The 25,007-nt window shown below is 40.1% G+C and overlaps 1 protein-coding gene across 1 annotated transcript; it reads right to left on the reverse strand.

Moving 5' to 3' along the window:
- Positions 1 to 1,673: 1,673 nt before the first annotated feature.
- On the reverse strand, positions 1,674 to 25,007 carry LOC103709190 (uncharacterized). Its single transcript, XM_039114348.2, has 6 exons — positions 23,734 to 25,007; positions 23,062 to 23,176; positions 3,864 to 4,325; positions 2,928 to 3,423; positions 2,182 to 2,222; positions 1,674 to 2,090 (listed from the first exon to the last, which is right to left on the reverse strand). Exons 1-6 carry the CDS (start codon positions 25,005 to 25,007, stop codon positions 2,049 to 2,051), a joined length of 2,430 nt encoding a protein of 809 aa, XP_038970276.2. The 3' UTR covers positions 1,674 to 2,048.

Here is a 25,007-nt window from a genome sequence, read left to right on the forward strand (position 1 = left end):
TAAAATTTCTAGATATCTACAAAAAAAAAATCTATTTAGTATTCTATAGAAATCAAGATCACTGATTATATAATACCAAAATTATCCTTAATATATTCTATCAAAATATATTTATTAATAATATAAATATATTATAATAAAATATTGATATATCTATTAATATATTTTATAAAAATATATTTATTAATCCTATAAATTATTCATTCTAAAAGATATATTAATTGCTATTATAGAATTAATATTTTTATTTATATTTATAAATATATTATTTTTTTAATACTAATATTATTTTGATTAGAAAAATAGGGCAAATAGAAATAATATGTTAAATAAGTTTATCATATAAATATAAAGTACAGCAATATATTTTTACAATAATTTAAAATTATTATTGAATAATAATACGACAATAATATGATTAATAATATATTATAACATAATATATCTCATAAATACAATATATATAATATTAATATAATATAAAATAATATCAATATAAAATATTAACTGTATTGATGTACCAATTTTTTTTGTTGGACTAACGGATATTTTTATCCTGAAATTTTAGCTCAAGATCACTGCTTTGGGGTGATTTTGGATTTTCAATCTCAAGAATGGATATTCCATCACTTAATTGAATGATGATTTGAGAAGTGAGGATGATCTGAGATCATTGTCATGTAGAATTACCGTGATGCCACCAACTATATCATTCTTAATCTTAGAATGACCACCTTTTACCAAATGCCTTTTCAATTTGGTGAGCACCTACCTATAGCTCCCGATATCGCTTACTTGCTTAATAAATTTTGCAGGAGAGAATGCATGAGTTCTCTTAGGTTGGAAACGTTCCACGAAACTTTGAGAGAACTTTTTCAAGTAGGTGACACCGTATCGTTGCTCTGCCAACTTGACAATCTCCACACATGTTTCTCAAACCTGTTAAAGACCGAAGTTGTTGATACTTGAACAATAAATCCACGAGAGCAGAGTGTTTATAAAGAATTAGAATATTGATTAGCCTAATCTGAATATACTGTACATATGGAGTGACAATATAAAACATTGATTAGCCTAATCTGAATGAAGAACATTCGAGTACTTGATATCTAACGAGGATACAGGACAAAATCAATACTTAGCACATGTTAAAGATCACTATTTATTATAAACATTCAAAAAATAGTTATTATAGGTGATACCAACTTGGTCCACAACTATATAATTTGCATTAAATGAAAGGTGCATAAACTTAGAATATAAATGGCTTAAACTAAGACTTTAATGGCTTCATGCCAATATTACATAACAATATGTACCACCTGTTAGACTCAGATGCAACCACCTTTGCAAGTAATGTCAATATTCTGTTTCCAAACATATGGCACTTACTTTTCTTTTTTGCAAGACAAGCACAAACTTTACTTTTCAAGAAGAACTGTCATGGCAATTACTGATGGAGGAAAATAATACGTATGCATCTAAATCAATCTCCAAATTTTCTTTTGATCAAAAAACCTATTTCCAGGTTGCCAGCAACAACTGCTAGACTGCTGAAGGGGCAAAAAATAGTCCTGTAAACGCAAGTAAACCCATTTCAAAATTACATGCATTATGGGCTTGAGGATTGCAGGGTACAGTATTGCTCGTAGGAAATAGATTAACCCCAATTTTGGTTGACTAAATGGCCTCAATAGAAAATCTACAGATTTTTTCAGTTCTCACATCTGCTCACTACAAGTTTCAAAATGTTAAAATATTGTTATATGACACCCGCAACTACTACATACACTCACCACGCAACCTTATTCCAGGGGAAGGCAAAAAGAAAGTGAGATGGCACTACCATGAAGTTATTTACACGTTTGATGCTGACACTGCAGAAATTTAAAAAAAAAAGAGAGAAGAAAAATCCTGGAGCCTATCAAGAATCATTGCTGCGCATCTACTTGGGAGAATAATCATCTCAATATGGTGCACAAAATGCTAAGGTCCACAAAATTCTGCAGCAAGGTTTTGGGATTGGACACATTTTCTGTTGGAAGTGATCAGTGCCGGGTTGAATGAGACTCTGGCCTGGACGATTTATACTATTAAGCAAGAAAAAGTAATATGTAAGACAAGTATGTCAAAAAATTAAATTAAATTTCTCGATAAATTAATTGACAGAGTTATACTCACAGATGCAGCACCAAAGCTGGCACCTGAACCAGTTGCAGCACCTAATAGTAGATAGCATACTAAAGTTAAGCATAATCAAGTTAAGCCAGGGAAGAACCATAAGAACTAATCTTAACATGTGCATGGCAAAAAAAAAAGTCTTTACACATGGAGGGCAGCTTGCATCATTTGAGAATACCTAATACTATACAAGTTAATCAAGGCAGAAAGATAACATAGTATTCATAAGTCCACTGTCAATGATTTGGCTGGGAATTTTTTGTATGTTGGCACAAACCAGGATATGGAAACAGTTCTAGAAATAAATAAATGGGAATACACATAAAGCTAAATATTACAATATCATGAGAGAAGAAACTATAACAACACCAATAAGAAGTGCCCGTTGTGTTTGCCACCTTCTTTCTGTTTTTATTTTTTGCAATAGAAATTACCACTTAGGTGGAGAAAAAAGAACAAAATAATAATCAAATCAGTGTGCATGCATTCTTAACTTTAAACAGGTCAGATTATTCAGTATAAGCCTACTTTTCATCTATGTTCACTTTAAGATAATTACAACTTTGGCTGTGAGTATACGGGGCTCTCCCTCAAAACTGTAGGGCCACCAGCCTTTGCCATAATCAGGGTAGAACAGATCTTAGCCTGGCCTCACCTGAGCACTAACACCACTGATGCATGTACTATCTTCACGTTTAAACTAGTGATGTCAGAATAAAATAAACATCATGAGTACTTTGGCATACCTGTGCCAAATGAGGGTGTGGTGAACAGTGGAGAGCTACCCACAGCAGGGGTGGATGAGAAGGAGGCAGTATTAATTCCAAATCCTGAGGGAGCTCGAGTGGACCCAAATAGAGATGTAGATGCAGTCCCAAATGGAGTTGACTGAGGTGTAAACCCAGCAGAGCCAAACAGGCTGGATGATTGAGCAGATGCGGTTGGAGTCAAAAAGAGAAAAGAAGATGAAGCAGAGGATGCAGCAGTAGTCCCTGAAGACAGCTGTGGTGCACTTGATATGGAAGCTGTTGAGCTGGCAAAGATACCAGCAGCTTGGGTGACTGGTCGTGAATAATTAGCCAGTAAATGCGATGTTGGATGAACTCTTCTGGCAGCAGATTCTTGTTTAGCTGCTTCTCTTCTATTGGCCTCAAGAAATGGATCATTACCATCACCCCGACGCTGGTGATCAGCAAGATAGGCCATCTTCATAGACTCAACATACTGATGGAGGTTCTCAACCTGTAACAACAAAAATAATAAATAGCAAGATATTTTCTTTCTAAAGCATTCAAAATAAGGCAAGCATTTGTAGCATGATAACTTCATACTCAAATTAGTCCCCCGGTACTAGAAACAAAACTTTGATGGAAATATTTACGAAAGCCAATCATAAGACTGTCAGGAACCATAATACAAGTGCCTTCACCTTATGGTAGTCTCTTATGCAATTTTGGAGTTACATAGGATTTCCCAGAAGAGAGAGAGACGGAGAGAGAGTTAAAACCAAAATAAGAGATTCCAATCAATACCACAAAATTGTAGCGAATATACACATGATTGGTCAGAAATATGCATGATCTGGAGATTTTTATGGAAGTTGATGTGCATCTAGGATATTAAGTTTGACTCCTTTATTGGAGTGTCAGTAAGCATAACAGGAAAAGCATACAGAATTCTACCTTGGTAGCGACATGGATGAAGTAATCATATACATTTGTCATTACTCTTGGAAGAGCTTCTAAAGACTTTGATGAGGTTTTGTCAGTATCCATCAGGACCAGCTGCTCTAGTTCTTCAATCCACCGGCAACACTCAGTAAGATACTCCTTGAATCTAGCAGCAGTGTGGTGCATGAATTGAGAAGGTCTTTTTGGAATCCCACTATAGAATTCAAAACTTGGTGATATGGAGCTTGTCATCAGTTGATTGGTTTGGCCAGAAGTTCCTGCTGCACCCACAGTCTGACTTGCTGAACCAATACCTGAAGCAGCTGGTACATTTGGACGAAGAAACCTTGGCCTAAGCATCATATATGAACGGACAGCAAATTCTGTATGCCACATCATATCGTTCACTTTCTTCATCAGATCTTGCACCGAGAACTTCTCTCTTTCTATTGACGTAGTGATCCCTCCTAGTTCCTATAAAGCAACAAAAGATCCCATGATCATCATTACAAAATAAAACCTAAAACCACTGAAATGATGCACAAATAGGTGGTCAAATTTTAAAAGCATATAAAGGAAAATGATGATGAGGTGATAAAAACTGCATGCATGGGTAGTTTTACTCGTTTTGAAAAATACAAATCAGATTTATTATAAAGATAATAGGAAGTACAGTTATACAAAAAAAAAAGGTGAAGCAATGCTCAAACATCAAATGGGAAGAGAAGCTTTTTTACCTCAAAAGGACAGAATCTTTATATTCTTTTGCTGCAGTCTATAATAGGCACCTATTACAGAACATCAATTAACACGAGACTTTATAAACATTACCAAATCACATCAGTATCTTTATAAACTTTGCCAGTATCAGTTCCTATCTTTCTAGAACATTGGAGGATATATATCCATTTAGTTATTATATTTATACTTAAATTAGCTCATCAATAATTGACAAGATCCGGAAGCTTAAACAAACAAGTCATTCACATAAACACAATGCCACCATGGAGATTGAATGTTGTTCATCTAGCTCAAGAGAAAAAGAACAACCGCCTGAAATTTACACTAATTAGTTAAATATAGATAGAGAAATAAATAAACGAACATCCCCCCAGGAAAAAAAGAATCTGGCCAGAGAAAGAGAAATTGACTAGAAACCAAGCAGTTTCAGCAAAGAAAGTGAAACCAGCCAAAACCTAAAATCAGCGACAGAATCTGGATCAAATTGGTCTAAACCAATATGTTTCAGCGAGCAGATCGGTTTCTGCAAAATTTAAACTCTTGGAAACAATAAACCAACAACGCATAACAGGCCTTCCAAAATCTTACATAGTGAAGTAGAAATTATAGTGTTGGGTAAGGTTGAAATCTCAGATTTAATTTGAATTTGACCATGCAAACGAGTTCCAGTTTCGGTAAGTTTCAAATTTTCAATTGGTTTGGTAACAAAAAAAATATTGAAAAACATTAAAAAGGTCAAGAAGTTAGAAACAATGTTCTGAACCCATCAACCAAGACCAACCCATTTTTGTGAATGGGTCAAGGGTTAACGATTCAACTGCAGTTCAATGGCAAGTTGGATCAGCAACCACCTTCCATTCCCCATCTCCTACGCCTCTAATGATGATCGCCATCTCCAATCACGTCTTCCACCATTGTGTTTGTTGGGGAGAAAAACAGATCGCCCCGAAACACGTGGGCGCATCGCCGGCACGTGATGACAGGCGCCCCGGCAACAACCCCTGAGGCGCCCGACCTCGAGGCGCCCGACCTTCAGGCACCTGACCTCCAAACGTCCGACCCCGAAGCGCCCAACCTCCAGGCGCCTGATCTCGGCATCCCCGACTTCAGAAGGCCGAACCCAGCTCAGCAGGCCAAGCCGACCTCAGAAGGCCGACCTTGTCGTCCACCTGCTACGGCCATACCCTGCAGCAGCCTCACCGCACCAGCTCAACTAGGGACCATGCTCTGTTACAACCATCAGCAATTAATGCGCATGGTCTCCACAGATTTCCGGCTTACTCAACAATTAATGCGTATGGTCTCCACAGATCTCCTGCTTACTCAAAACCTCAGGCCATTCATGGCAACTAGCTGACTCACTCAACATCGTCCATTCACCTATGGCAATTTATTAATTCACACGACCACGCCCAATCATGACGGCGACTCATTAATTCGCCCAGTCACTTTACAGGTAAGCCTGTATCCCTCCTATAAAAGGGAAACCTCTTCCCCTGGATCGGAAACTTCTGACTCTGAAACTCTGCCTGCAATCTCTCTCTCTTTTTCCACAAAAGCCCCCTCTGACTTAACCATCGGAGGGCCGGCGCCGGAAACCCCGGCCATCGGCTTCTTGTAGGTCTACCGGAGGATGCAGCCCGCCGACGTACCGCTCGCACCGGAGCTCCTCCTTCTCAGCCAAGTGGCCACCCCCGGGTCCAATTTCCAGCAACAGTGTTATTCTCCAAGTATTACAGCAACTCAACGAGAAAAAGGCAGAGAGGAGATCAACACTTAATCTCTTGTGGCATCAACGACCACTAGATCTAGCAGCGCAAGCAAGACAAAGGGTGACAGGATGGATTCTTATCCTCCTACATAACCCACAGGCCATTACCATCTAATCTGGGCAGTTCGGATGGTTGAAGCACCTAAGTCGAATGGTGAATGGGTTTGTCCAACAATTAGGCTGTTCACCAAACAAGCATGTAAAGTGTGCCAGTTGACAAGTCTATTCAGTCGACTTAAGTGAGTCGACCGGGTCTTCAAAGACTAATTAAAAACAATACAAAAGGTGAACCTAATAAAGGAAAATATTAGACACCATTTGAGTATCTTATATTGCTTTTGATCGAGAAGGGCACATCAATTTCGTTGATTTCACATTTAAATAATCAAAAACACAGTTTAAGCAATAACAATAAGAAAATATGATCTGCAATATTTCATTTTGGTATATATCATTTTATTGCTTGATGATAATGTTAGTAAGGTCAAAAAAATTAGTGTTCCTTTCAACTTTTTTTAAACTTTGACATCAATACGCACTCCCAAATCTCCTATAAACTTGCAAGATTCAAGTTTGATTATGACAAAATGCTTCCAAAAATGCAATCAAATGAAGAAACAACAAAATACATAGCACAAGTTGTTTATATTACAATATCATAGCCTTTCAAGTTAATTTTAACAAAATATGTACATATTTTTGGAGTTTAGGCCAACCAATTAAACCAAGCTTTGGCTTTCGCCTCTAATAATGAATATATAGTTTTTAGCCCCTTTATGTCCCAAGTGAGTCTGGAACTCAATCATCCAATCAATTATTTAACTAGCCTGAGAAAATTTTTAGTGAAGTTATCAAAACAAAAGCTAAGCTGCACTTTTATAAATATATATAGAGAGAGAGAGAGACACACACACATATATATACATAAAAATATCCATATACATACATACATATATATATGCATATATATGCATACATACATACATATACATATGAACATAATATACATACACATATATATGTATGTATGTATGTATGTATATCTGTGTGTGTGTATACATGTATAAATATATACATATACATATACATATATACACACACAAATACATATATCTACACACACACCCACACCCCCCCCCCCCACACACATATATATATATATAGATACATACATACGTACATACTTACTTACATACATACATACATACATACATATATACATACATATTTTATATATATATATATATAAAAAGTGCCCATGCAAAATAAACCCAAACTACAAATAGAAGGAAAAAGCCCCAAAAAGCAGACCTAAGTTACAAGATTAGCAAAACCTAGAACAAGGCATAGTGGCCATAGAGTGCAATATGGAAACAGGGGACTCGCATAGCACTAAACGACAATTAAATAGAGAAAAGCTAGGAGTCACTCAGTAGAAATTGCGAAGGGAAAGAAGACGACATTGAAGAAGAATGGCTAAACCTACTTGACTTTTGCTTCGTGTTTCTTTTCATCTCCTTCCCTCTTATCCTTTTTTGTGGACAATGATTTATGTCCATCTACCACTTTTGGCCTCTTCCTTACCATGGTATGTTGTACTGTAACAGACGGTATCGGACGTACCGTACCGATATCAGTGGTGTACCAACACTTAGTACGCTAGGCGTACCGCGTACCGTACCATACCGACACTATGATAGTGTGACACCGGTATGGGGTCCGGTACCGGTACGAAAAACCTTGTTCCTTACAAATAAAATGTGAAACAAACTATAATTTTTTTTTTTTAAAAAAAAAGCTTCTAAACAACTCCCTACAAAAACCTTAAATAATAATATGTAGTAGAGTAGCAAAACCACCCAATCTATCGTACACCACACAATAATAATGTTAACTTCATTGCATTTTTTCTAAAAAGGATGGGGTATAACCAACACGTTTCAATTCCAACCCCCACACGTGTGGAAGAGTCAAAAACAATAAAATACAGAAGAGGGGCCCTAAAGCACATATTGGAAGTTGCCATATCTTGCCCCCAAAGAACAAGACATTATTACCATACACTTTCATGAACAAATTGAACTTGCACATCATGATGTTTTTCCTTGTCAAGTATGGTTACCTAGGCACTCAAAATCTTGGGTCTTTTCAACATGTCGAGCACTTGGATACTTGGGACACTTTATAACACTTCTTGACACTTCATACCATCAAACCATCATGTCAGCATCACTATGTGTCTACTTTTGACACTTATATGAAAGCTATCAATACCAACATAACAGTCAGCTACCATTTTATTAAACTTCAAGCACTCAAGGAGAATAATCTAGCTTATTACTTATGATATGCATAACAGCATAAACCGATACATACACACACACATATAAAGCTGTTAGAAGATTTCTATGTAGGATTCTTTAGGACACTTGACATCTATGTCACTTGTAGTCGAGCTTGAGTTCTATCACCATCTTATATAAGAAAACATTGTAACTAACTTAAAATCCACGATTTTTGCCCATACTATAGCACATAGACTGGTATCAATTAAATCATATTTTGGTGCTAAAAGACCCTTCAGCACTTAACAACTAGTGACAAGAACAAAAGGAGGAATTGGAGGAATAGATGGACAATAACCTTCTTGATAGGAAGGAGAAACACAGTCATTTTCAGTTCCATGTTCAATTGAACATTTTTCCAATCATAATGACAAGCTTCAACATGACAAAGGATATAACATCGTCAACAAGAAACAGATTATCACAAACTAGCTCATATGTATCATTGTTAGTACGGTTTTATGCAAGATAGCTACTTCACTTGGTTCACCTACCTCTGTCTTTACTTGCTTGACTATGTTCAAATGCCTTTCTTGGTTGGTAAGATTTGTTCGTAATTTCAGGCTACATAATGAGCTGTCGGCCTCCTCCAATCCCCCTAATCTCCCACAACACTTACAATGCGAAGATCTAACCCTATGTCTCTGGCACAACCACCAAGAGACTTCAGGAATGAGGTAGCTGGAAATTTTTAGTATAAATACCTTTCAAGGCAGCAATTGTTAAAAGACTTCGACCAACGTCGCTGCACACTAGCAACAAAGGCCACAACCGTTGACATTTCAGCCATCACTATTAAAAGGAGCAAGGAGGAGGAAGACAAGGAGAAATAGTAGCATTCCTTCAGCAACAATATATATGTATCTCAAAATTGTGCCTCAAAACACATGGCCTTTCTATTCATTTAGGTAAGCAATTCCTTGAACGGCTCTAAATCCTTGCTTCTCCACAATCATCACCCATTTTTATGCCCTTTGGTACTGTTCAAAACTACAAGGTTAAAAATATCTTAATATAAAATTAAAATTCAGAGCCAGAACTAGTTGAACATCATCTTCCTCCATAAAATTTTATGCCACAATTTAAAAATCTTTATCACAACTATCAGCACTTGCCAATCATCCCTAAGTTATACAACCATTAATGTCACGCCCTGGATCCGGATCCGTGACACGGCCGTGCCATTGCCGACTACTGCCCACAATAGCACGCAGCCTCGTACATGGTCAACATGTAGTCAAAAGCAGTCAAACTTACATATATCAAAATGTAGGTATTACAACATACTGGTTCATATAAGGTACAGAGCTTCTACACAGTTTATGTACATAAATATGTTCATATCACCCAAAATAAGGAAGCCCTGTTACAAAAGAAAAATGCTCCTAGCAGCGGTCACTGGTGGGGATCTAAAAAAAAACATAAATGCACGGGTATGAGCTACACAGCTCAGTAAGTGGTCCTGCATAATCTTATCGGATCAACTACCATACTGATCATATTTAATCAGGGTTTGAGAAGCTGACATGTATACTACTGAATAAATCATTATAATAAAATATTCATGCTGAGTAAATAAATCAGTATCCTACATTATCAAGAAATCTTGTAACATGCATATATAAAGAAAATCGTGCCACCGGCATGCCGTGGTCATACTCTCAGATGCTACTGCGAAGTCATTCTTGGCCACTGGCGGGGCCAGCTCAGTTATTAGACGGCCACTGGCGAGGCTGGCTCAGTCATTCTGCCACTGGCAAGGCCGGCTCAGTTGCATTCGATCAGTAGCTCTTAAGAGTTCGTAGACAATACTTCTTATAGGTGGTACCTCATGGATGCTACGGCGAATTCATTATCGGTCACTGGCGGGGCCTGCTCAGTTATTAGTCGGCCACTGGCGGGGCTGGCTCAGTCATTATCGGCCACTGGCAAGGCCGGCTCAGTTGCATTCGGCCCGTAGCATCGAGAACCCTTAGGTACCCCTTGCAAGATGTGCAAATAACTGGAGGCAATTCATCATCATTCTTTATGCTCATGCTAATGAAAATTATGACATGTAATTCCATTCACCTTACATGCATCATGAAATCTACATAAGCATGATATATGCACAATCACCAATTATATGGCTCACACATGCCACTCATACACATGATTCATAATCCATATCTTAGGATATAATGTAATCTACTTATTTCGTAGGCATAATGGAAATCATAAAGCACATACAATCATAACTTGTATAACTAAAGCATGCCATATACATTCACCATGCACAGCTTATAATTTAGGGTACATGACCTACAATACAAGTATAACGTTAAATTTCATGCATGATCCATAAAAGATTAGGACAGGTTACTTACAGTGATTCGCTTTCTCCCAAGTTTCTTACGTTCTGGTGACGGATCCTGAGTCACCTAAAATCACATCATAATAAGCATATTATTTCCTTTTTACTTGTTTGGATCCTACCCGAATTATAGCCCAAGTCTAATGTGTCCATATTGGAGCCTTGATTGGGTTCATATGGGTTAATTGGCCTTCTAATTGGTCAATAGGCTTAATCCCAAGTTTAATTGGGCCAAATTTTGGGTTTAAGGGTCAATGTGGCCTATTTGGGCCTGAGTCAGGGTCAGCCCAAAGTCAATTTGGCCTCAAATTAGTTGGTTTGGGCTCGAATTGGGCCTGATTTACATTCAATCGGGTCTGTTAAGACCCACATACTTAATTGGGTTCGGACTGGGCTTAAATTGGTCTCAATTGGGTTCAGATTTCACCTAATTCGTCATTTGGGTTCGCCCAAACAGATTGGACTTGGTTTATTTGGGTTTACTTAACCCAATTTGACTTTTAGGCCTAACGGGTTGCGGGTTCGGATTTGGATCCGACCCGCGAACCCGCTATCCGGGTTTTTCCTCCCTTCCAGAGGCTTCGCCTCTTCGTCTCCCGGCTCCCCTCTCTCTCTTCCGGCCGCTCTCTCTCCCTCTTCTCTCCTTCGTCTCCACCGGAACCCACGCCTCCGGCCGGTCCTCCGGCCCCCTTCTTCTCCTCCGGCCAGATCTGTGGCCTTCTCCCTCTCGGTCACTCCCTCTCCTTCTCTCTCTCTTTCTCTTTCTTTCTTCTTTGTTTTCGCCGAGACCCTAGCCTCCGGCCGAGCCCTCGGCTTTCTCCGGCTCCGGTCTTTCTTCCCTTCTTTCCCTCTCTCCTTCTCCTTCTCTTTTCCTTTCTTTCTTTTGTTGTTCCCACCGAAACCCTAGATCCTGGTCCTTCATCCCTTCCGTAGCCCTCCATCTTCTCCCTTTCTTCTTTTGCAGGCGGCCGGGGAGGCGAGGCTCCCCCCGATCCACCGACCGAGGCGGAGCTTCCCCCCCTGGAGGGCCGGCGGAAGGAAGGCCGGCCCTTCCTCTTCTCCAAAGCGATGCCGGAGAAGAGGAGAAGCGCCGGGAGGTGGGGTCACGGCTGGATCTCCTCCGGGAGGTCTCCACCTGCTCCGACCGCGGTGAGGTAAGGCCGCAGTCCGAGGATGAAGCCTCTACAGTCCGGTGAGTTCATTCTAATTTTTCCTTGGTCCTTCCTTCCGGCACCACCACCCCTTGCCGGAGAAGAGGCGGTGGTCCGGCCGGGGTTGGCAGCCCTGTGGCCACGCCGGTTGCCGGCTCAACCTGACCGGCGGCCCGGGGCTGCCCCTCGAGCCCTAGGGTACCCGTGGCCGAGGCCGCGGTGTCCGGTTCGTCCGCAGGCCGAGCCCGGTTGGGTTCGGCCCGGGTGGCCGTTGAGTACGCGGCCTGTGAGTCCGGCCCGACCCGGGGCTTGTGGGTTTTTCTCCCTCTCCTGTGCCGGCCTCCTCCCCTCTGTTTCACTGTTGACACAGAGGGGGAGAGCACCCCACTGAGGGGTTTCTTTACTTCTGTTAAACTCTAACCCTAAAAACTCCTTACCTTGGCCAGTTGCAGTCGGGCAGTGCTTCCTCCCTAGTAGTCCCTCCTTTCTCAGAGCTTCAGGGTTTCTTTGCCTTCGGCTCCAGGGCTTCGGCTCTCTCTCTCGTTCAGTGTTCTAGGGGGTCTGTGACTTGGGGTTGCCGGCAGAGGCTTAAATAATTTGTTTAAGGGATGAGACCTCCTCTGAGAGGTCCCATCCTCTCCTTTTCTCCTTGCTCCGGGACTGTCAGCCGCCCCCCCGGTCTCAGGCGCACCGGAATCGGCTGCCAGCAGGGGGGTTGAGGTGGCGGCTCCAGGTTCTGCATGGCTGGGGGTCCCTCAGTGAGGTCCCATCCCCCCTACCCTCTGGCTCCGGGACTAACAGCCGCCCCCCTTGTCTCAGGCCCGCCGGAATCGGCTGCCAGCAGGGGGTGAGGTGGCCGTCCCAGGGTTTGCATGGCTGGGGATTTTCTTCTGTGAAGTCCCATCTCTCCTGCCCTCTGGTTCCGGGACTAACAGCTGCCCCCCCTTGCTCTGCCTTTGGGCCTGGCCTTGCCACGTGGGGCATGAGGTGGCCTTCCCCTGTCGGCCAGTTGTGGCCTTATCCTTTCTCTTCCCGGCATGAGGTGGCAACCTCTTTCCGATTGCCACTCTGATAGTACTGCCCACAGTAAAAATTTGGGCCCAAACCCCTAACTGGGCCTATTTCTTATTGGGCCTAGTAGGTTGTGGGCCCGGACATTACAATTAAGAACAAGGACTAGGCCTGATTGATAGGCTGAAAGAACTCTTACACATTATTCACCTTCTCCCACATCATTATGAAGCATTTAAGGATCTTGTTTCTTAGCTAAGGGTTGGGATTTGGACATGACAAGGGATAACTGTTTTTATAAAAAAAGTTTGCATAAATAAGGGATATTTTTCAATGCCTAATAGTTAAACTTCACGCTAAAAAGATGATTGGAATCACACATGGCTGGTTGATTGTATTATAAGAGTTATGAGAGCCATGGTCATCATCACAAGTGAATGTAACTAGCAAAATCCTTTTTCACTCAAGTGTTTTGAAAGATTGTAGATGGTAGGAAGGTAGCTAGGTGATTGTCTAGCATCTAGGCTCTATGCAAAAACATGGAGATCAAGGCATCCATAAAATAACAAATTCAAAAAACAAACAAACATATGTAGAAATCTAGAAAATGGTTGAGTCCAAAAAATGAAACATAAATATCACGTAAGATATAAGTCAACTGGGTAATTGCAACAATTAGGCCATGTTTGGGTGCTGGTAATGGGGTGTGTTGCCCAGTAGATACAACCCAAGAGGGGGGGTGAATTGGGTCTTTCAAAACTTTTATGCTACTTCTAAAACTTTTTGATTAACTATGCTAAGTTGTATAGATGCACAGTGAAAGTTAAACTTAGCAAGGGTTTGATGTATAGACTTCGACTTGATTAAATATGCTTGCAACTAAAGGATGTGCGGATAAGAATTAAGCAAGCAATTTATCTAAGTAAGTAAGTGTGTTAGTTAGACAATAACTAGAGGCATTACAAACACAAAGGACATATAGTGGTTCGGTGCACTCCAGCACCTACATCCACTCCCCAAGACCTCTTGGGAATTTCACTATAATCCTACCGATTACAGCCGGTTGTTTTACAAGCTCACAACCCAACTTGTTGTTTTACGAGCGCACAACGAACTCGGTCGGTTTTCCCAGGCTCACCGACTAGAACCACTCCGATTGTTTTCCCGGGATCACAATCAAACCCTTACACGTTGGTTTTACCCTCGGCTCACCAACAAACCTAAACCCCGTTGGTTTTCCCTTTGGCTCACCAACAAACCTTAATCCCGTTGGTTTTCCCTTTGGCTCACCAACAAACCTTACACCGTTGGTTTTCCCTTTGGCTCACCAACAAACCTTTAACCCCTTGATTCAATCCCTTGATTGAATCAAGTTACAAGATATTAAAACAAAGAATAAAAACAAATCAAAGCTTCTTAAACAAGCAGATATGACAATATAAACAAATAGAGTAAAGAGAAGCCCTCAAACGAGTTTTGAAGATGGAGGAGCTCGGCTTCTTCTTTACTTGACCCTCTTCTGATTTGGCACGAAGTGGAGGATCACTGAGGCAGCACACGGATGGAGAGGAAGCTTTGGGATTCACTTGGATGCTCTTCTTCCCTCTATTTCACTTTGAATGGCCCTTTTGTGCTTTTGGGAGATTTCCCTTGTAATCTGTTTGGAATCTCTTCCCTAAAAGTTCTCTCCCACTTCCATGCCTTCTCCCCTAGCTCTCTTCTTGTTTTTATAGCTTTAGATGGCGTGGAAACAAGAATATAGCCGTTAGAGACAAGAAAAAGAGCCGTTGGACACAGTCTGCATTTCCTGACAATGTTACCGTTGGGATCGGAGTCGACTCGCGCGATCAGGAGTCGACTCGCCTGTTGCAGGAGTCGGCTCGTGCTTTACTGGAGACGACTCGGCTACTGTTCCAAATTTGAATTAAAGTGCATGCCTTGACTGGGAGTCGACTCGACTTAACCCGGAGTCGACTCGCCAACATCTGGAGCTGACTTGGCATCTTCGGAGTCGGCTCATCCCATGAATCCAGAGGACATACTTTCTGATTTTCTTCCTCGAGTCGACTCGGATTCTCTTGGAGTCGACTCGGCTCTCAGAGCCCGAAAACTGATCCTCTGCATTTTTGGGGTCGCGCTGCCTTGGAGTCGACTCGAACTGTCTGGGAGTCGACTCGAATCTCAGAGGCAGTAACTTGGTTTTCTGTCTGTTGATGGTCGCGGAGTCTCGGAGTCGACTCGTGCAATGCGGGAGTCGACTCGAATCTCAGAGTCCCAAAAATGCTCTCTGACTTTTTCCTTGTGTTCCGCTGAGAGTCGACTCTTGCTTTCTTTGGAGTCGACCTACCAACCATCGGAGTCGACTCGCGTTCCACTGGAGTCGACTCGAATCTCAGACCCGAAAACTGCTCTCTGACTTTTCTGCCTGTGACTCCTAGGAGTCGACTCATACTTCTCCGGAGTCGACTCATACTTCTCCGGAGTCGACTCGAATTCCACTGGAGTCGACTCGAAGACTGTTCTTTTGAATTTTTCTTTTGATTTTACTCCTCCAATTTGAATCCTTTGAACTTTAAACTTTGGGCCAATAAATTGTAGCTTTCTTCCAACTTGAGAGCTTTGGAGGCCTTCTTGTGTTCTCCCAACTTGCTATGTTCCTTGCAAAATAAATATCTTTCTCCTTGCAACATAAGCATTAGTATCTATACTTCAAGGTTTTGTGATCATCAAAATCAATTTATGAATCAATCTTTGGGTCATCAATCTCCCCCTTTTTGATGATGACAAAACTTGGAGTATATGCAATATAAAAGATATTGATTTCTAGAAGTAATACATAGCTAAGTTGCATGAAGTAGAAAACATATATATTTAAAAACATACTTCATGATAATGCTTTAGATTTAATCAGCTTAACACAATCAACATATTTAAATTTTAAGCTGATTTGTATTCAATTCAAAGTAATAAAGCATTCTGAGTATATAGCATATACTTAGATATTTCTCCCCCTTTTTGACAACATCAAAAAGATAGTGAAACATTAAGTACAAAGATCAGATCAGAACACATCGAGTGTGAATTCAAGAGATTTTCTAATTTGATACCACAGATAGTTTTCTAATCAAGTGTAGGTGGAATCTTCCTTAGGTTAATTCAAGAAGTACCACAAATGATATTCAAGGAAAAACATGAGTGTAAATCTAACCTCTCTTTAATAATAAGTATGAAAGCTTGTTCATTGAAGAACGTTTGCCCAATCTATTAAGTATTTTATCAACATGAGAGCAATTTAATTGATTTTCAGAGTAAAAGATCAAAACTTATATACTTGAAAAACATATCATCATGTTGGATCATGACTTCAAAGTTCTTTTTATGATAATAAGAGCATTGGGGCACAAATACCAAAATATGAATTCATGCAATTTATGATATATCTTAGAGCTCTTTTAAGGACTTTCTTTTATTCCTTTAGAAAATAAGCACGATTTGATACATATATAAAAATATGAATTGGCACAATATTGAAGTTCTAAAGAGCAAGCCAATTAGGACTCATTAGTGAATTCCAAAATAGATTTTCTACGAGATACTCAAGAAAATTTAACACGTTATTCTCCCCTTTTTTTCATTAAATTAGAGGCTCTTAAGATCAACTATTTGAATTGCAATTTGGTTCATGATTTGTGCAGAAGATATATTAACCAAATAACATGCCTCAAGGTGTATCATAAAGATTTTCAGATTTAAATTTCAGATGATACATATTGGAGAGTATTAGGATCACTTTTCATTTAGTATTCTTTCCCTCTTCTATAGATTTATGTAATTAAGTTCCGTGAGACCTCTCCTTCTGAAATTTTCTTTCTCCCCCTCTATTGATCATTCCATTTAAGAGTTTAGAATTTGAAGATAATGTTCATAAAATTGTCAATCTCAAAAATATATTTTCTATAAGTTTCAGCTCATTTTCATAAGACTCAAGGTTTGAGATAAGACAGCCTTTATAGAACTCATCTCAAGGTAATTAAAGCATGTCTTGCAATATAAGGAGGTTCATCAAAATCAATCCATAAAATTCAAGGTATGCATCAAATTAAAGTTTCTTTAGGATAAGATACTGAATATCTAAAGCTCCCCCTCAAAAGATGCATTCTTCTTTAATCATTCTTTTCTTTGGTTGAATTTCAGAATTTAATAATAAACGTGAATAAAACTGAAATTCTATGTTATCGAGAATGTAGAGTGATCTAGAATTATTCAAAATTTATAGTATTCACTCTATATATATATATTCTGATGATAGTTTCTAAGAATGTAGGAGAGAAAAACATATAGATGATCATTGAGGTATGTGTATTTATAGAACTCAATTTCTTAATCACAGTTCTTCAGCAATGTATACATGAAGCTCAAAAAATTTTTTAAATATTAAAATAAAGTCATATATTTTAAAAATATTTACTTGCAATCAAGATCATCGTAAGACACATCATTTGAATCAAAATTAGTATACTTTGAAGATAAGAAATGATATGTTTCGGATGCGTATCGGAGCAATCAAAATAAATTCTGTTTTTCTTACATTAACATTTTATTTAGTAATCATATGGAGTTTAAACTTTTATACAAAATCGGATTCTGAATTACATAGGATTTTCAATAGAAGCTTTCTAAGTCATAATATGAGATATGTATCTTTCACAATGTAGCTCATCTTAAATTGTTACGATTGAAAAATACATATTTCAATAACATTAAGGCACTTTCAGAATCTTTGTGTTTAATTTTGAGTTTCGATACAAAATAAAGGATATTTTAACAAGTATTAGGACATTATGTATCAAAGTTAGGCAAGTAGAAAGATAGATCAATATCAGTTTATTTTTCCTAAATAGAGATGTTCTTCTCTTCTCCTTTCTGCAATTTTATTTAGCTTTCAGATTTTAACAATGATTGTGAATGACAAATCTGAAATTTCTTTTCAATAAAACTAAACAAAAGATGTTATGTAGCAATTCAAACATTCAATCAAATTGTCCAAGTATGAAACATTACAAAATATTGAGAATCCATAAATCAAGACATCATACCATATGCAAAATATACCATGTGTTAAGTCATGCATTAAAATACTAAGTACAAGAATGTCAAGGATCAAAATCAATTCTTTTCAAATAAACTCCCCCTATTTAAATATAATCTTGCAATGATTTCATCCTTAAAGTGTGTTTTCAAGTGATTAAAAATTTGACTTAATTCTACTTTCATTTACTTTGTTTTTCATTTATAACTTTCTTATGCTCTATACTCTATTTGCTCCCTATCCGGTGGAGTTGGGAAGGGGCACGAGGTACTACCACTAGCCTCCCTCTTGTGCCGTCCCTAATATGCCCTACACCGAATAGTTGGGTCAAATAGTGCCGGGTACTACCACTAGCCTCCCCATTGGCACCATCCCTATGATAAGCAATATAGAAAGGTTAAAATGTTTACTTCAAAAACTCCCTGTTTAAGTGTAATTAATTATGGATTTTATTCCTTCCAAAAGAAAGCTCACACAAGTCTCACAAATGTGTCGAATATATTAAGTTTGTTTTGCTTTTCCTTAAGGTTGAAGTGTTTGCCTCTACTTGGATTTTACTTCTCTTGAATAATATCCATTTTCTTTTCTTTATCTCTCTCTCTTTTTGTTATTCTCAAGTAATCTACATGAAAGAGCAGAATAAAGAAATAATGAAATGTATCGTATAGAGGTATATCATGCAAACACTATTTTCATTATGCCCAAGAATTCGTAGCTTCTCACAAGTCATTCTAAATCAGAGTTTTAATCATATACTTGTGTATTTCATGGTTATGATACAGCCATAGAAATATTTTAGATTGAGCAAACCATGAAACAATTTCTAAAAGTATAAGTCAGTCAATACACATATAGACATGATATCAAAAATTAATAATTGAAGCATATGAGAGCTAATCTGAGATTTATCATAAATATTTTCTAAAGTATCCCAGATCTCCTTAGCAGATAAGCATGCAGAAATTTCATTAAACTTTGTTTCTTGAATAGCACAATATAATATGTTCATAGCATTAGCATTTAATTGTGCTAAGTCCTTCTCATTAATATGAGAGAGTGTGTGAAGGTCATTTATTATGATTTTCCATAGATAATAGTTTTGTGATTGAATGAAAATGCGCATGCGTATTTTCCAATGTGGGTAGTTTATACCATTAAACAGTGGAGGTGTATCAATTGATTGTCCTTCTCCTAGAAAACTATCTATTTGAGTTGTCATGATCTTTGGCTCTAGTCGGTTAAGACTACAAATAATATTTGAGCACCTGCTCTGATACCACTTGTTGCCCAGTAGATACAACCCAAGAGGGGGGGTGAATTGGGTCTTTCAAAACTTTTATGCTACTTCTAAAACTTTTTGATTAACTATGCTAAGTTGTATAGATGCACAGTGAAAGTTAAACTTAGCAAGGGTTTGATGTATAGACTTCGACTTGATTAAATATGCTTGCAACTAAAGGATGTGCGGATAAGAATTAAGCAAGCAATTTATCTAAGTAAGTAAGTGTGTTAGTTAGACAATAACTAGAGGCATTACAAACACAAAGGACATATAGTGGTTCGGTGCACTCCAGCACCTACATCCACTCCCCAAGACCTCTTGGGAATTTCACTATAATCCTACCGATTACAGCCGGTTGTTTTACAAGCTCACAACCCAACTTGTTGTTTTACGAGCGCACAACGAACTCGGTCGGTTTTCCCAGGCTCACCGACTAGAACCACTCCGATTGTTTTCCCGGGATCACAATCAAACCCTTACACGTTGGTTTTACCCTCGGCTCACCAACAAACCTAAACCCCGTTGGTTTTCCCTTTGGCTCACCAACAAACCTTAATCCCATTGGTTTTCCCTTTGGCTCACCAACAAACCTTACACCGTTGGTTTTCCCTTTGGCTCACCAACAAACCTTTAACCCCTTGATTCAATCCCTTGATTGAATCAAGTTACAAGATATTAAAACAAAGAATAAAAACAAATCAAAGCTTCTTAAACAAGCAGATATGACAATATAAACAAATAGAGTAAAGAGAAGCCCTCAAACGAGTTTTGAAGATGGAGGAGCTCGGCTTCTTCTTTACTTGACCCTCTTCTGATTTGGCACGAAGTGGAGGATCACTGAGGCAGCACACGGATGGAGAGGAAGCTTTGGGATTCACTTGGATGCTCTTCTTCCCTCTATTTCACTTTGAATGGCCCTTTTGTGCTTTTGGGAGATTTCCCTTGTAATCTGTTTGGAATCTCTTCCCTAAAAGTTCTCTCCCACTTCCATGCCTTCTCCCCTAGCTCTCTTCTTGTTTTTATAGCTTTAGATGGCGTGGAAACAAGAATATAGCCGTTAGAGACAAGAAAAAGAGCCGTTGGACACAGTCTGCATTTCCTGACAATGTTACCGTTGGGATCGGAGTCGACTCGCGCGATCAGGAGTCGACTCGCCTGTTGCAGGAGTCGGCTCGTGCTTTACTGGAGACGACTCGGCTACTGTTCCAAATTTGAATTAAAGTGCATGCCTTGACTGGGAGTCGACTCGACTTAACCCGGAGTCGACTCGCCAACATCTGGAGCTGACTTGGCATCTTCGGAGTCGGCTCATCCCATGAATCCAGAGGACATACTTTCTGATTTTCTTCCTCGAGTCGACTCGGATTCTCTTGGAGTCGACTCGGCTCTCAGAGCCCGAAAACTGATCCTCTGCATTTTTGGGGTCGCGCTGCCTTGGAGTCGACTCGAACTGTCTGGGAGTCGACTCGAATCTCAGAGGCAGTAACTTGGTTTTCTGTCTGTTGATGGTCGCGGAGTCTCGGAGTCGACTCGTGCAATGCGGGAGTCGACTCGAATCTCAGAGTCCCAAAAATGCTCTCTGACTTTTTCCTTGTGTTCCGCTGAGAGTCGACTCTTGCTTTCTTTGGAGTCGACCTACCAACCATCGGAGTCGACTCGCGTTCCACTGGAGTCGACTCGAATCTCAGACCCGAAAACTGCTCTCTGACTTTTCTGCCTGTGACTCCTAGGAGTCGACTCATACTTCTCCGGAGTCGACTCATACTTCTCCGGAGTCGACTCGAATTCCACTGGAGTCGACTCGAAGACTGTTCTTTTGAATTTTTCTTTTGATTTTACTCCTCCAATTTGAATCCTTTGAACTTTAAACTTTGGGCCAATAAATTGTAGCTTTCTTCCAACTTGAGAGCTTTGGAGGCCTTCTTGTGTTCTCCCAACTTGCTATGTTCCTTGCAAAATAAATATCTTTCTCCTTGCAACATAAGCATTAGTATCTATACTTCAAGGTTTTGTGATCATCAAAATCAATTTATGAATCAATCTTTGGGTCATCAGGGTGGTTAAGTGGTGGTTATCCACTTAACTAGCCATGCACAAGCAAAAAGGTGGTATTTAAAGTTTATCTAGTCAACACCCTAAAAAATCACATACCTTGGTTAAGTATATTTCATGGTGGAAGGCGGAATATGTCTAATCACCAGAACTCTCTCTTCTCCCTTCTTACTCTTTCACTTTTTTCCATAACTGATCCACTAATCCTCAATCGTCAACCAAACAAGGGATATCAATATCCCATGGGTAACCGAATAAAGGATGATTACCTAGAGTTAAAAGTATTTACCCCCGATTAGCCATTTGACATCCAAAAAGGGCCAACACATAAATCAATCTCTTCCTCCATATTCAAATATGATGAAGAACATGGACATGGGTGCCTAGGCAACTTTGTTTTAAAACATTAAACTCCATCCATCAACCCTTCATGAATAAGAAGTGTTTCTTTATATGGTCAACACACCAAAAGTAAATGGTCGAACAGCCTTGCTAAACTATTTAAGAAAAGAAGGTACTTCTTTTTATAGTGCTAACAAATGGTACCCTCCATAGTGGACGAGTGAACCAGACTTTTTATATTATTCATGACAACATTACCCCAGTAACCATGGAACACTAAACTACATGACTTAGACTCGTTGTTTAAAGATCTATATTTGTCTACAATATGAAAATGGAAAACGGTGCACATTGTTGTCTTCTTGATTTCTAATGTTCTTGAATACGAACATAGTACAGTCTACCTCCCTATTTAGGACATCAACAGAAGAATTTAAATTGCAGTAAGATGTTTGTACATTCTCTTCATTTGAAGAACTCATTTGTCACACGCAAAAGCATGGGTTTTCACAAGAATGCGCTCAAATATACATAGGATTATTTCATTTAATAAAGCAACAAATTTTAAGTGAACATCCACATTTTCTTCAAATAATTTGATTTAGGTAGGGTATCTATGTCTTACTTATGGTGGTGGGCCAGTTTCCAAAAGCCTCTCCCATTCTTATTCCCATTTACAAATATGAAACATGTAAAATCAAAATGTTCCGTCCAAATTTCAATTCTCAATTAGATGTGCTTCCAGCTCCATGCTTCCAAGTCTATACAAATATACAAAGTAATTATTGTAATGAACATTGAAAAAAATATTTGAGCTATTCAATTTAAAATAGCCCAACAGTGTACCTCGACTTATACAACTATTTGGAAAGTAGAGTAAACCCAATAAAAATGCGCATTCTTTTCTATATGAAATTCACTAATAATGTCATCCTCAGACTAAGCAAACAATGAAATGATATATCCAGCATGACATGTAAAAAGGGGAAGATTAATGATACAGATATATATAAAAGCTCAAATATTCACAAAACTGCAATGGACAAAACAAGGTGAAAGGATAATGGCAAAACCTGAAGAATACGACTAGCATCAAGCTCGAAATGGTCACTTGATACTGATGAATCATAAAGTCGGAAGCATTGATCCAGCCTCTCGCTCTCGGCCCTGTACTCCTGAATTCGCTCCCTGCATCATGAACCACATCTATGGTTACCCTTAGTCAATAAAGACAAGAGAAATGAAGGAAATCATATTGCAGAAGAATCTTGCATGAAAGAAGATGAACAAAATTCACTTTCCAAAACAAAGTATAAAAACCCAAACTGAAACGATGCAAAGAATTTAAAAGCACTCCTTTTTTCCCTCCTCTCAAATAAGAAAACTGAAAGGAAAACACAACAGAAGACACTAAATACAATGCAGACAATAAAAAAGATAAAGAACCTGCATGACAGGAAAGGAGCAGAAAGCCTGTTTCTGAAACAAATATCGAAACCCCAGTGCAAATTATGCAAACATATCAGAAACATTCTTCCTTCTTCCCTATAAACCAACAAAGTGAGGAAGAAAAAAAAGGAAAAGAAATCTAGAAGGCATATGACCCACAATATCTTGAAAGAGGGCAAGAAAGCAACAGCCATTGAGAAAAAGAAGACTCCTGTAACCAAAATTCATAAAACCTAACGCAAAAGAAAGCCAAATTTCAGCAAGAAAGCATAAACAAGAAGCCAAGAAACCCCTACTCGATCTGCAGCAGAAGCTTCTGCGAATCCGGATGTAAATCCACAAATTTAGTATTATTACTCGTTGGCGAACCATCCGCCGTGAACAGCATCAACTGCTGCTGCGGCGGCGGCGCCTGCTGCTGCGACTGCGGCGCCTGCTGCTGCTGCGGCTGCTGACCGAACGAAGGCAACTGCGAGAATTGCTGCTGCTGCTGCGGTTGAGGGATTTGGAAGATCGACGGCTGCTGTTGTTGCTGTTGGGGGTGGGGGGGCTGGAATATCGACGGCTGCTGTTGGGGTTGGGGGGTCTGGAAGATCGACGGCTGCTGTTGCCGTTGGGGTTGGGCGGTCTGGAAGATCGACGGCTGCTTCTGCTGTTGGGGTTGAAGGGTTTGAAAGAGGGAGGGCAGCTGTTGTTGGAGTTGAGGAGTGGAGAAGGCGAACGCCATTTGTGGGTGGGATTGGAAGATCAACGGAGAGAACGGCGAACATTGCTGAATAAATGACGGGAGCGACGAGAATTGTTGCTGCTGCTGGGGTTGGGGGCGGTCCAAGATCGCCGGCTGCTGCTGCTGCTGTTCGGGTTGGAGGGTTTGGAAGATCGCCGGCTGCTGAGCAAACGAAGAGAACGGCGAAAATTGCTGCTGCTGTTGGGGTTGGAGGAGGTCCAAGATCGCCGGCTGCTGCTGCTGTTCGGGTTGGAGGGTTTGGAAGATCGCCGGCTGCTGAACAAACGAAGGGAACGGCGAAGATTGCTGCTGCTGTTGGGGTTCCGGGTGGTGCAAGATCGCCGGCTGCTGCTGCTGTTCGGGTTGGGGGGTTTGGACAAAGGAGGGTCGTTGTTCTTGGACTTCTTTTCTAGACAACTCCGTTGACTTCTTCCTCTTCTCGGTTAACCCCAGGCTGTCCTCGGCCGGCGGGGTTTGTGTGACCGGCGGCGCTAGGTTATGCTCTCCCTCTCCGGCCAACTGCCCAGGCGACTGCTTCCTCTTCTGGGATAACCTCGGGGCGTCGGCGTCCGGAAGGTTTTGATCGGCATTCTGGGGGTGATCCGGCTGGCGGGACGACGAGGGCTGCTGCCAATCGGGTAGGCGAGGGGGGCGGGCTGAGGAGCGCTGCCGACTATCCGGCAGGCGAGGGGGGAGGCCCGACGTCGTCGGAGGCCGGGGTGTAAAATCCGTCCGGGAAGAGGACTCCGGCGGCGCCGGCGCCGGCGGGGGGGCGTAGTAGTCGGGATCAACCTCTTCGGTCACTCGGAATCGGCCCTTTTGGTAGATGAACACCTCCTTCAT

Source organism: Phoenix dactylifera, chromosome 1 (assembly GCF_051530095.1).
Source record: "Phoenix dactylifera cultivar Ajwa chromosome 1, Ajwa_hap1_PhDact_Kaust_v1.1, whole genome shotgun sequence".
Lineage (NCBI taxonomy): Eukaryota > Viridiplantae > Streptophyta > Magnoliopsida > Arecales > Arecaceae > Phoenix > Phoenix dactylifera.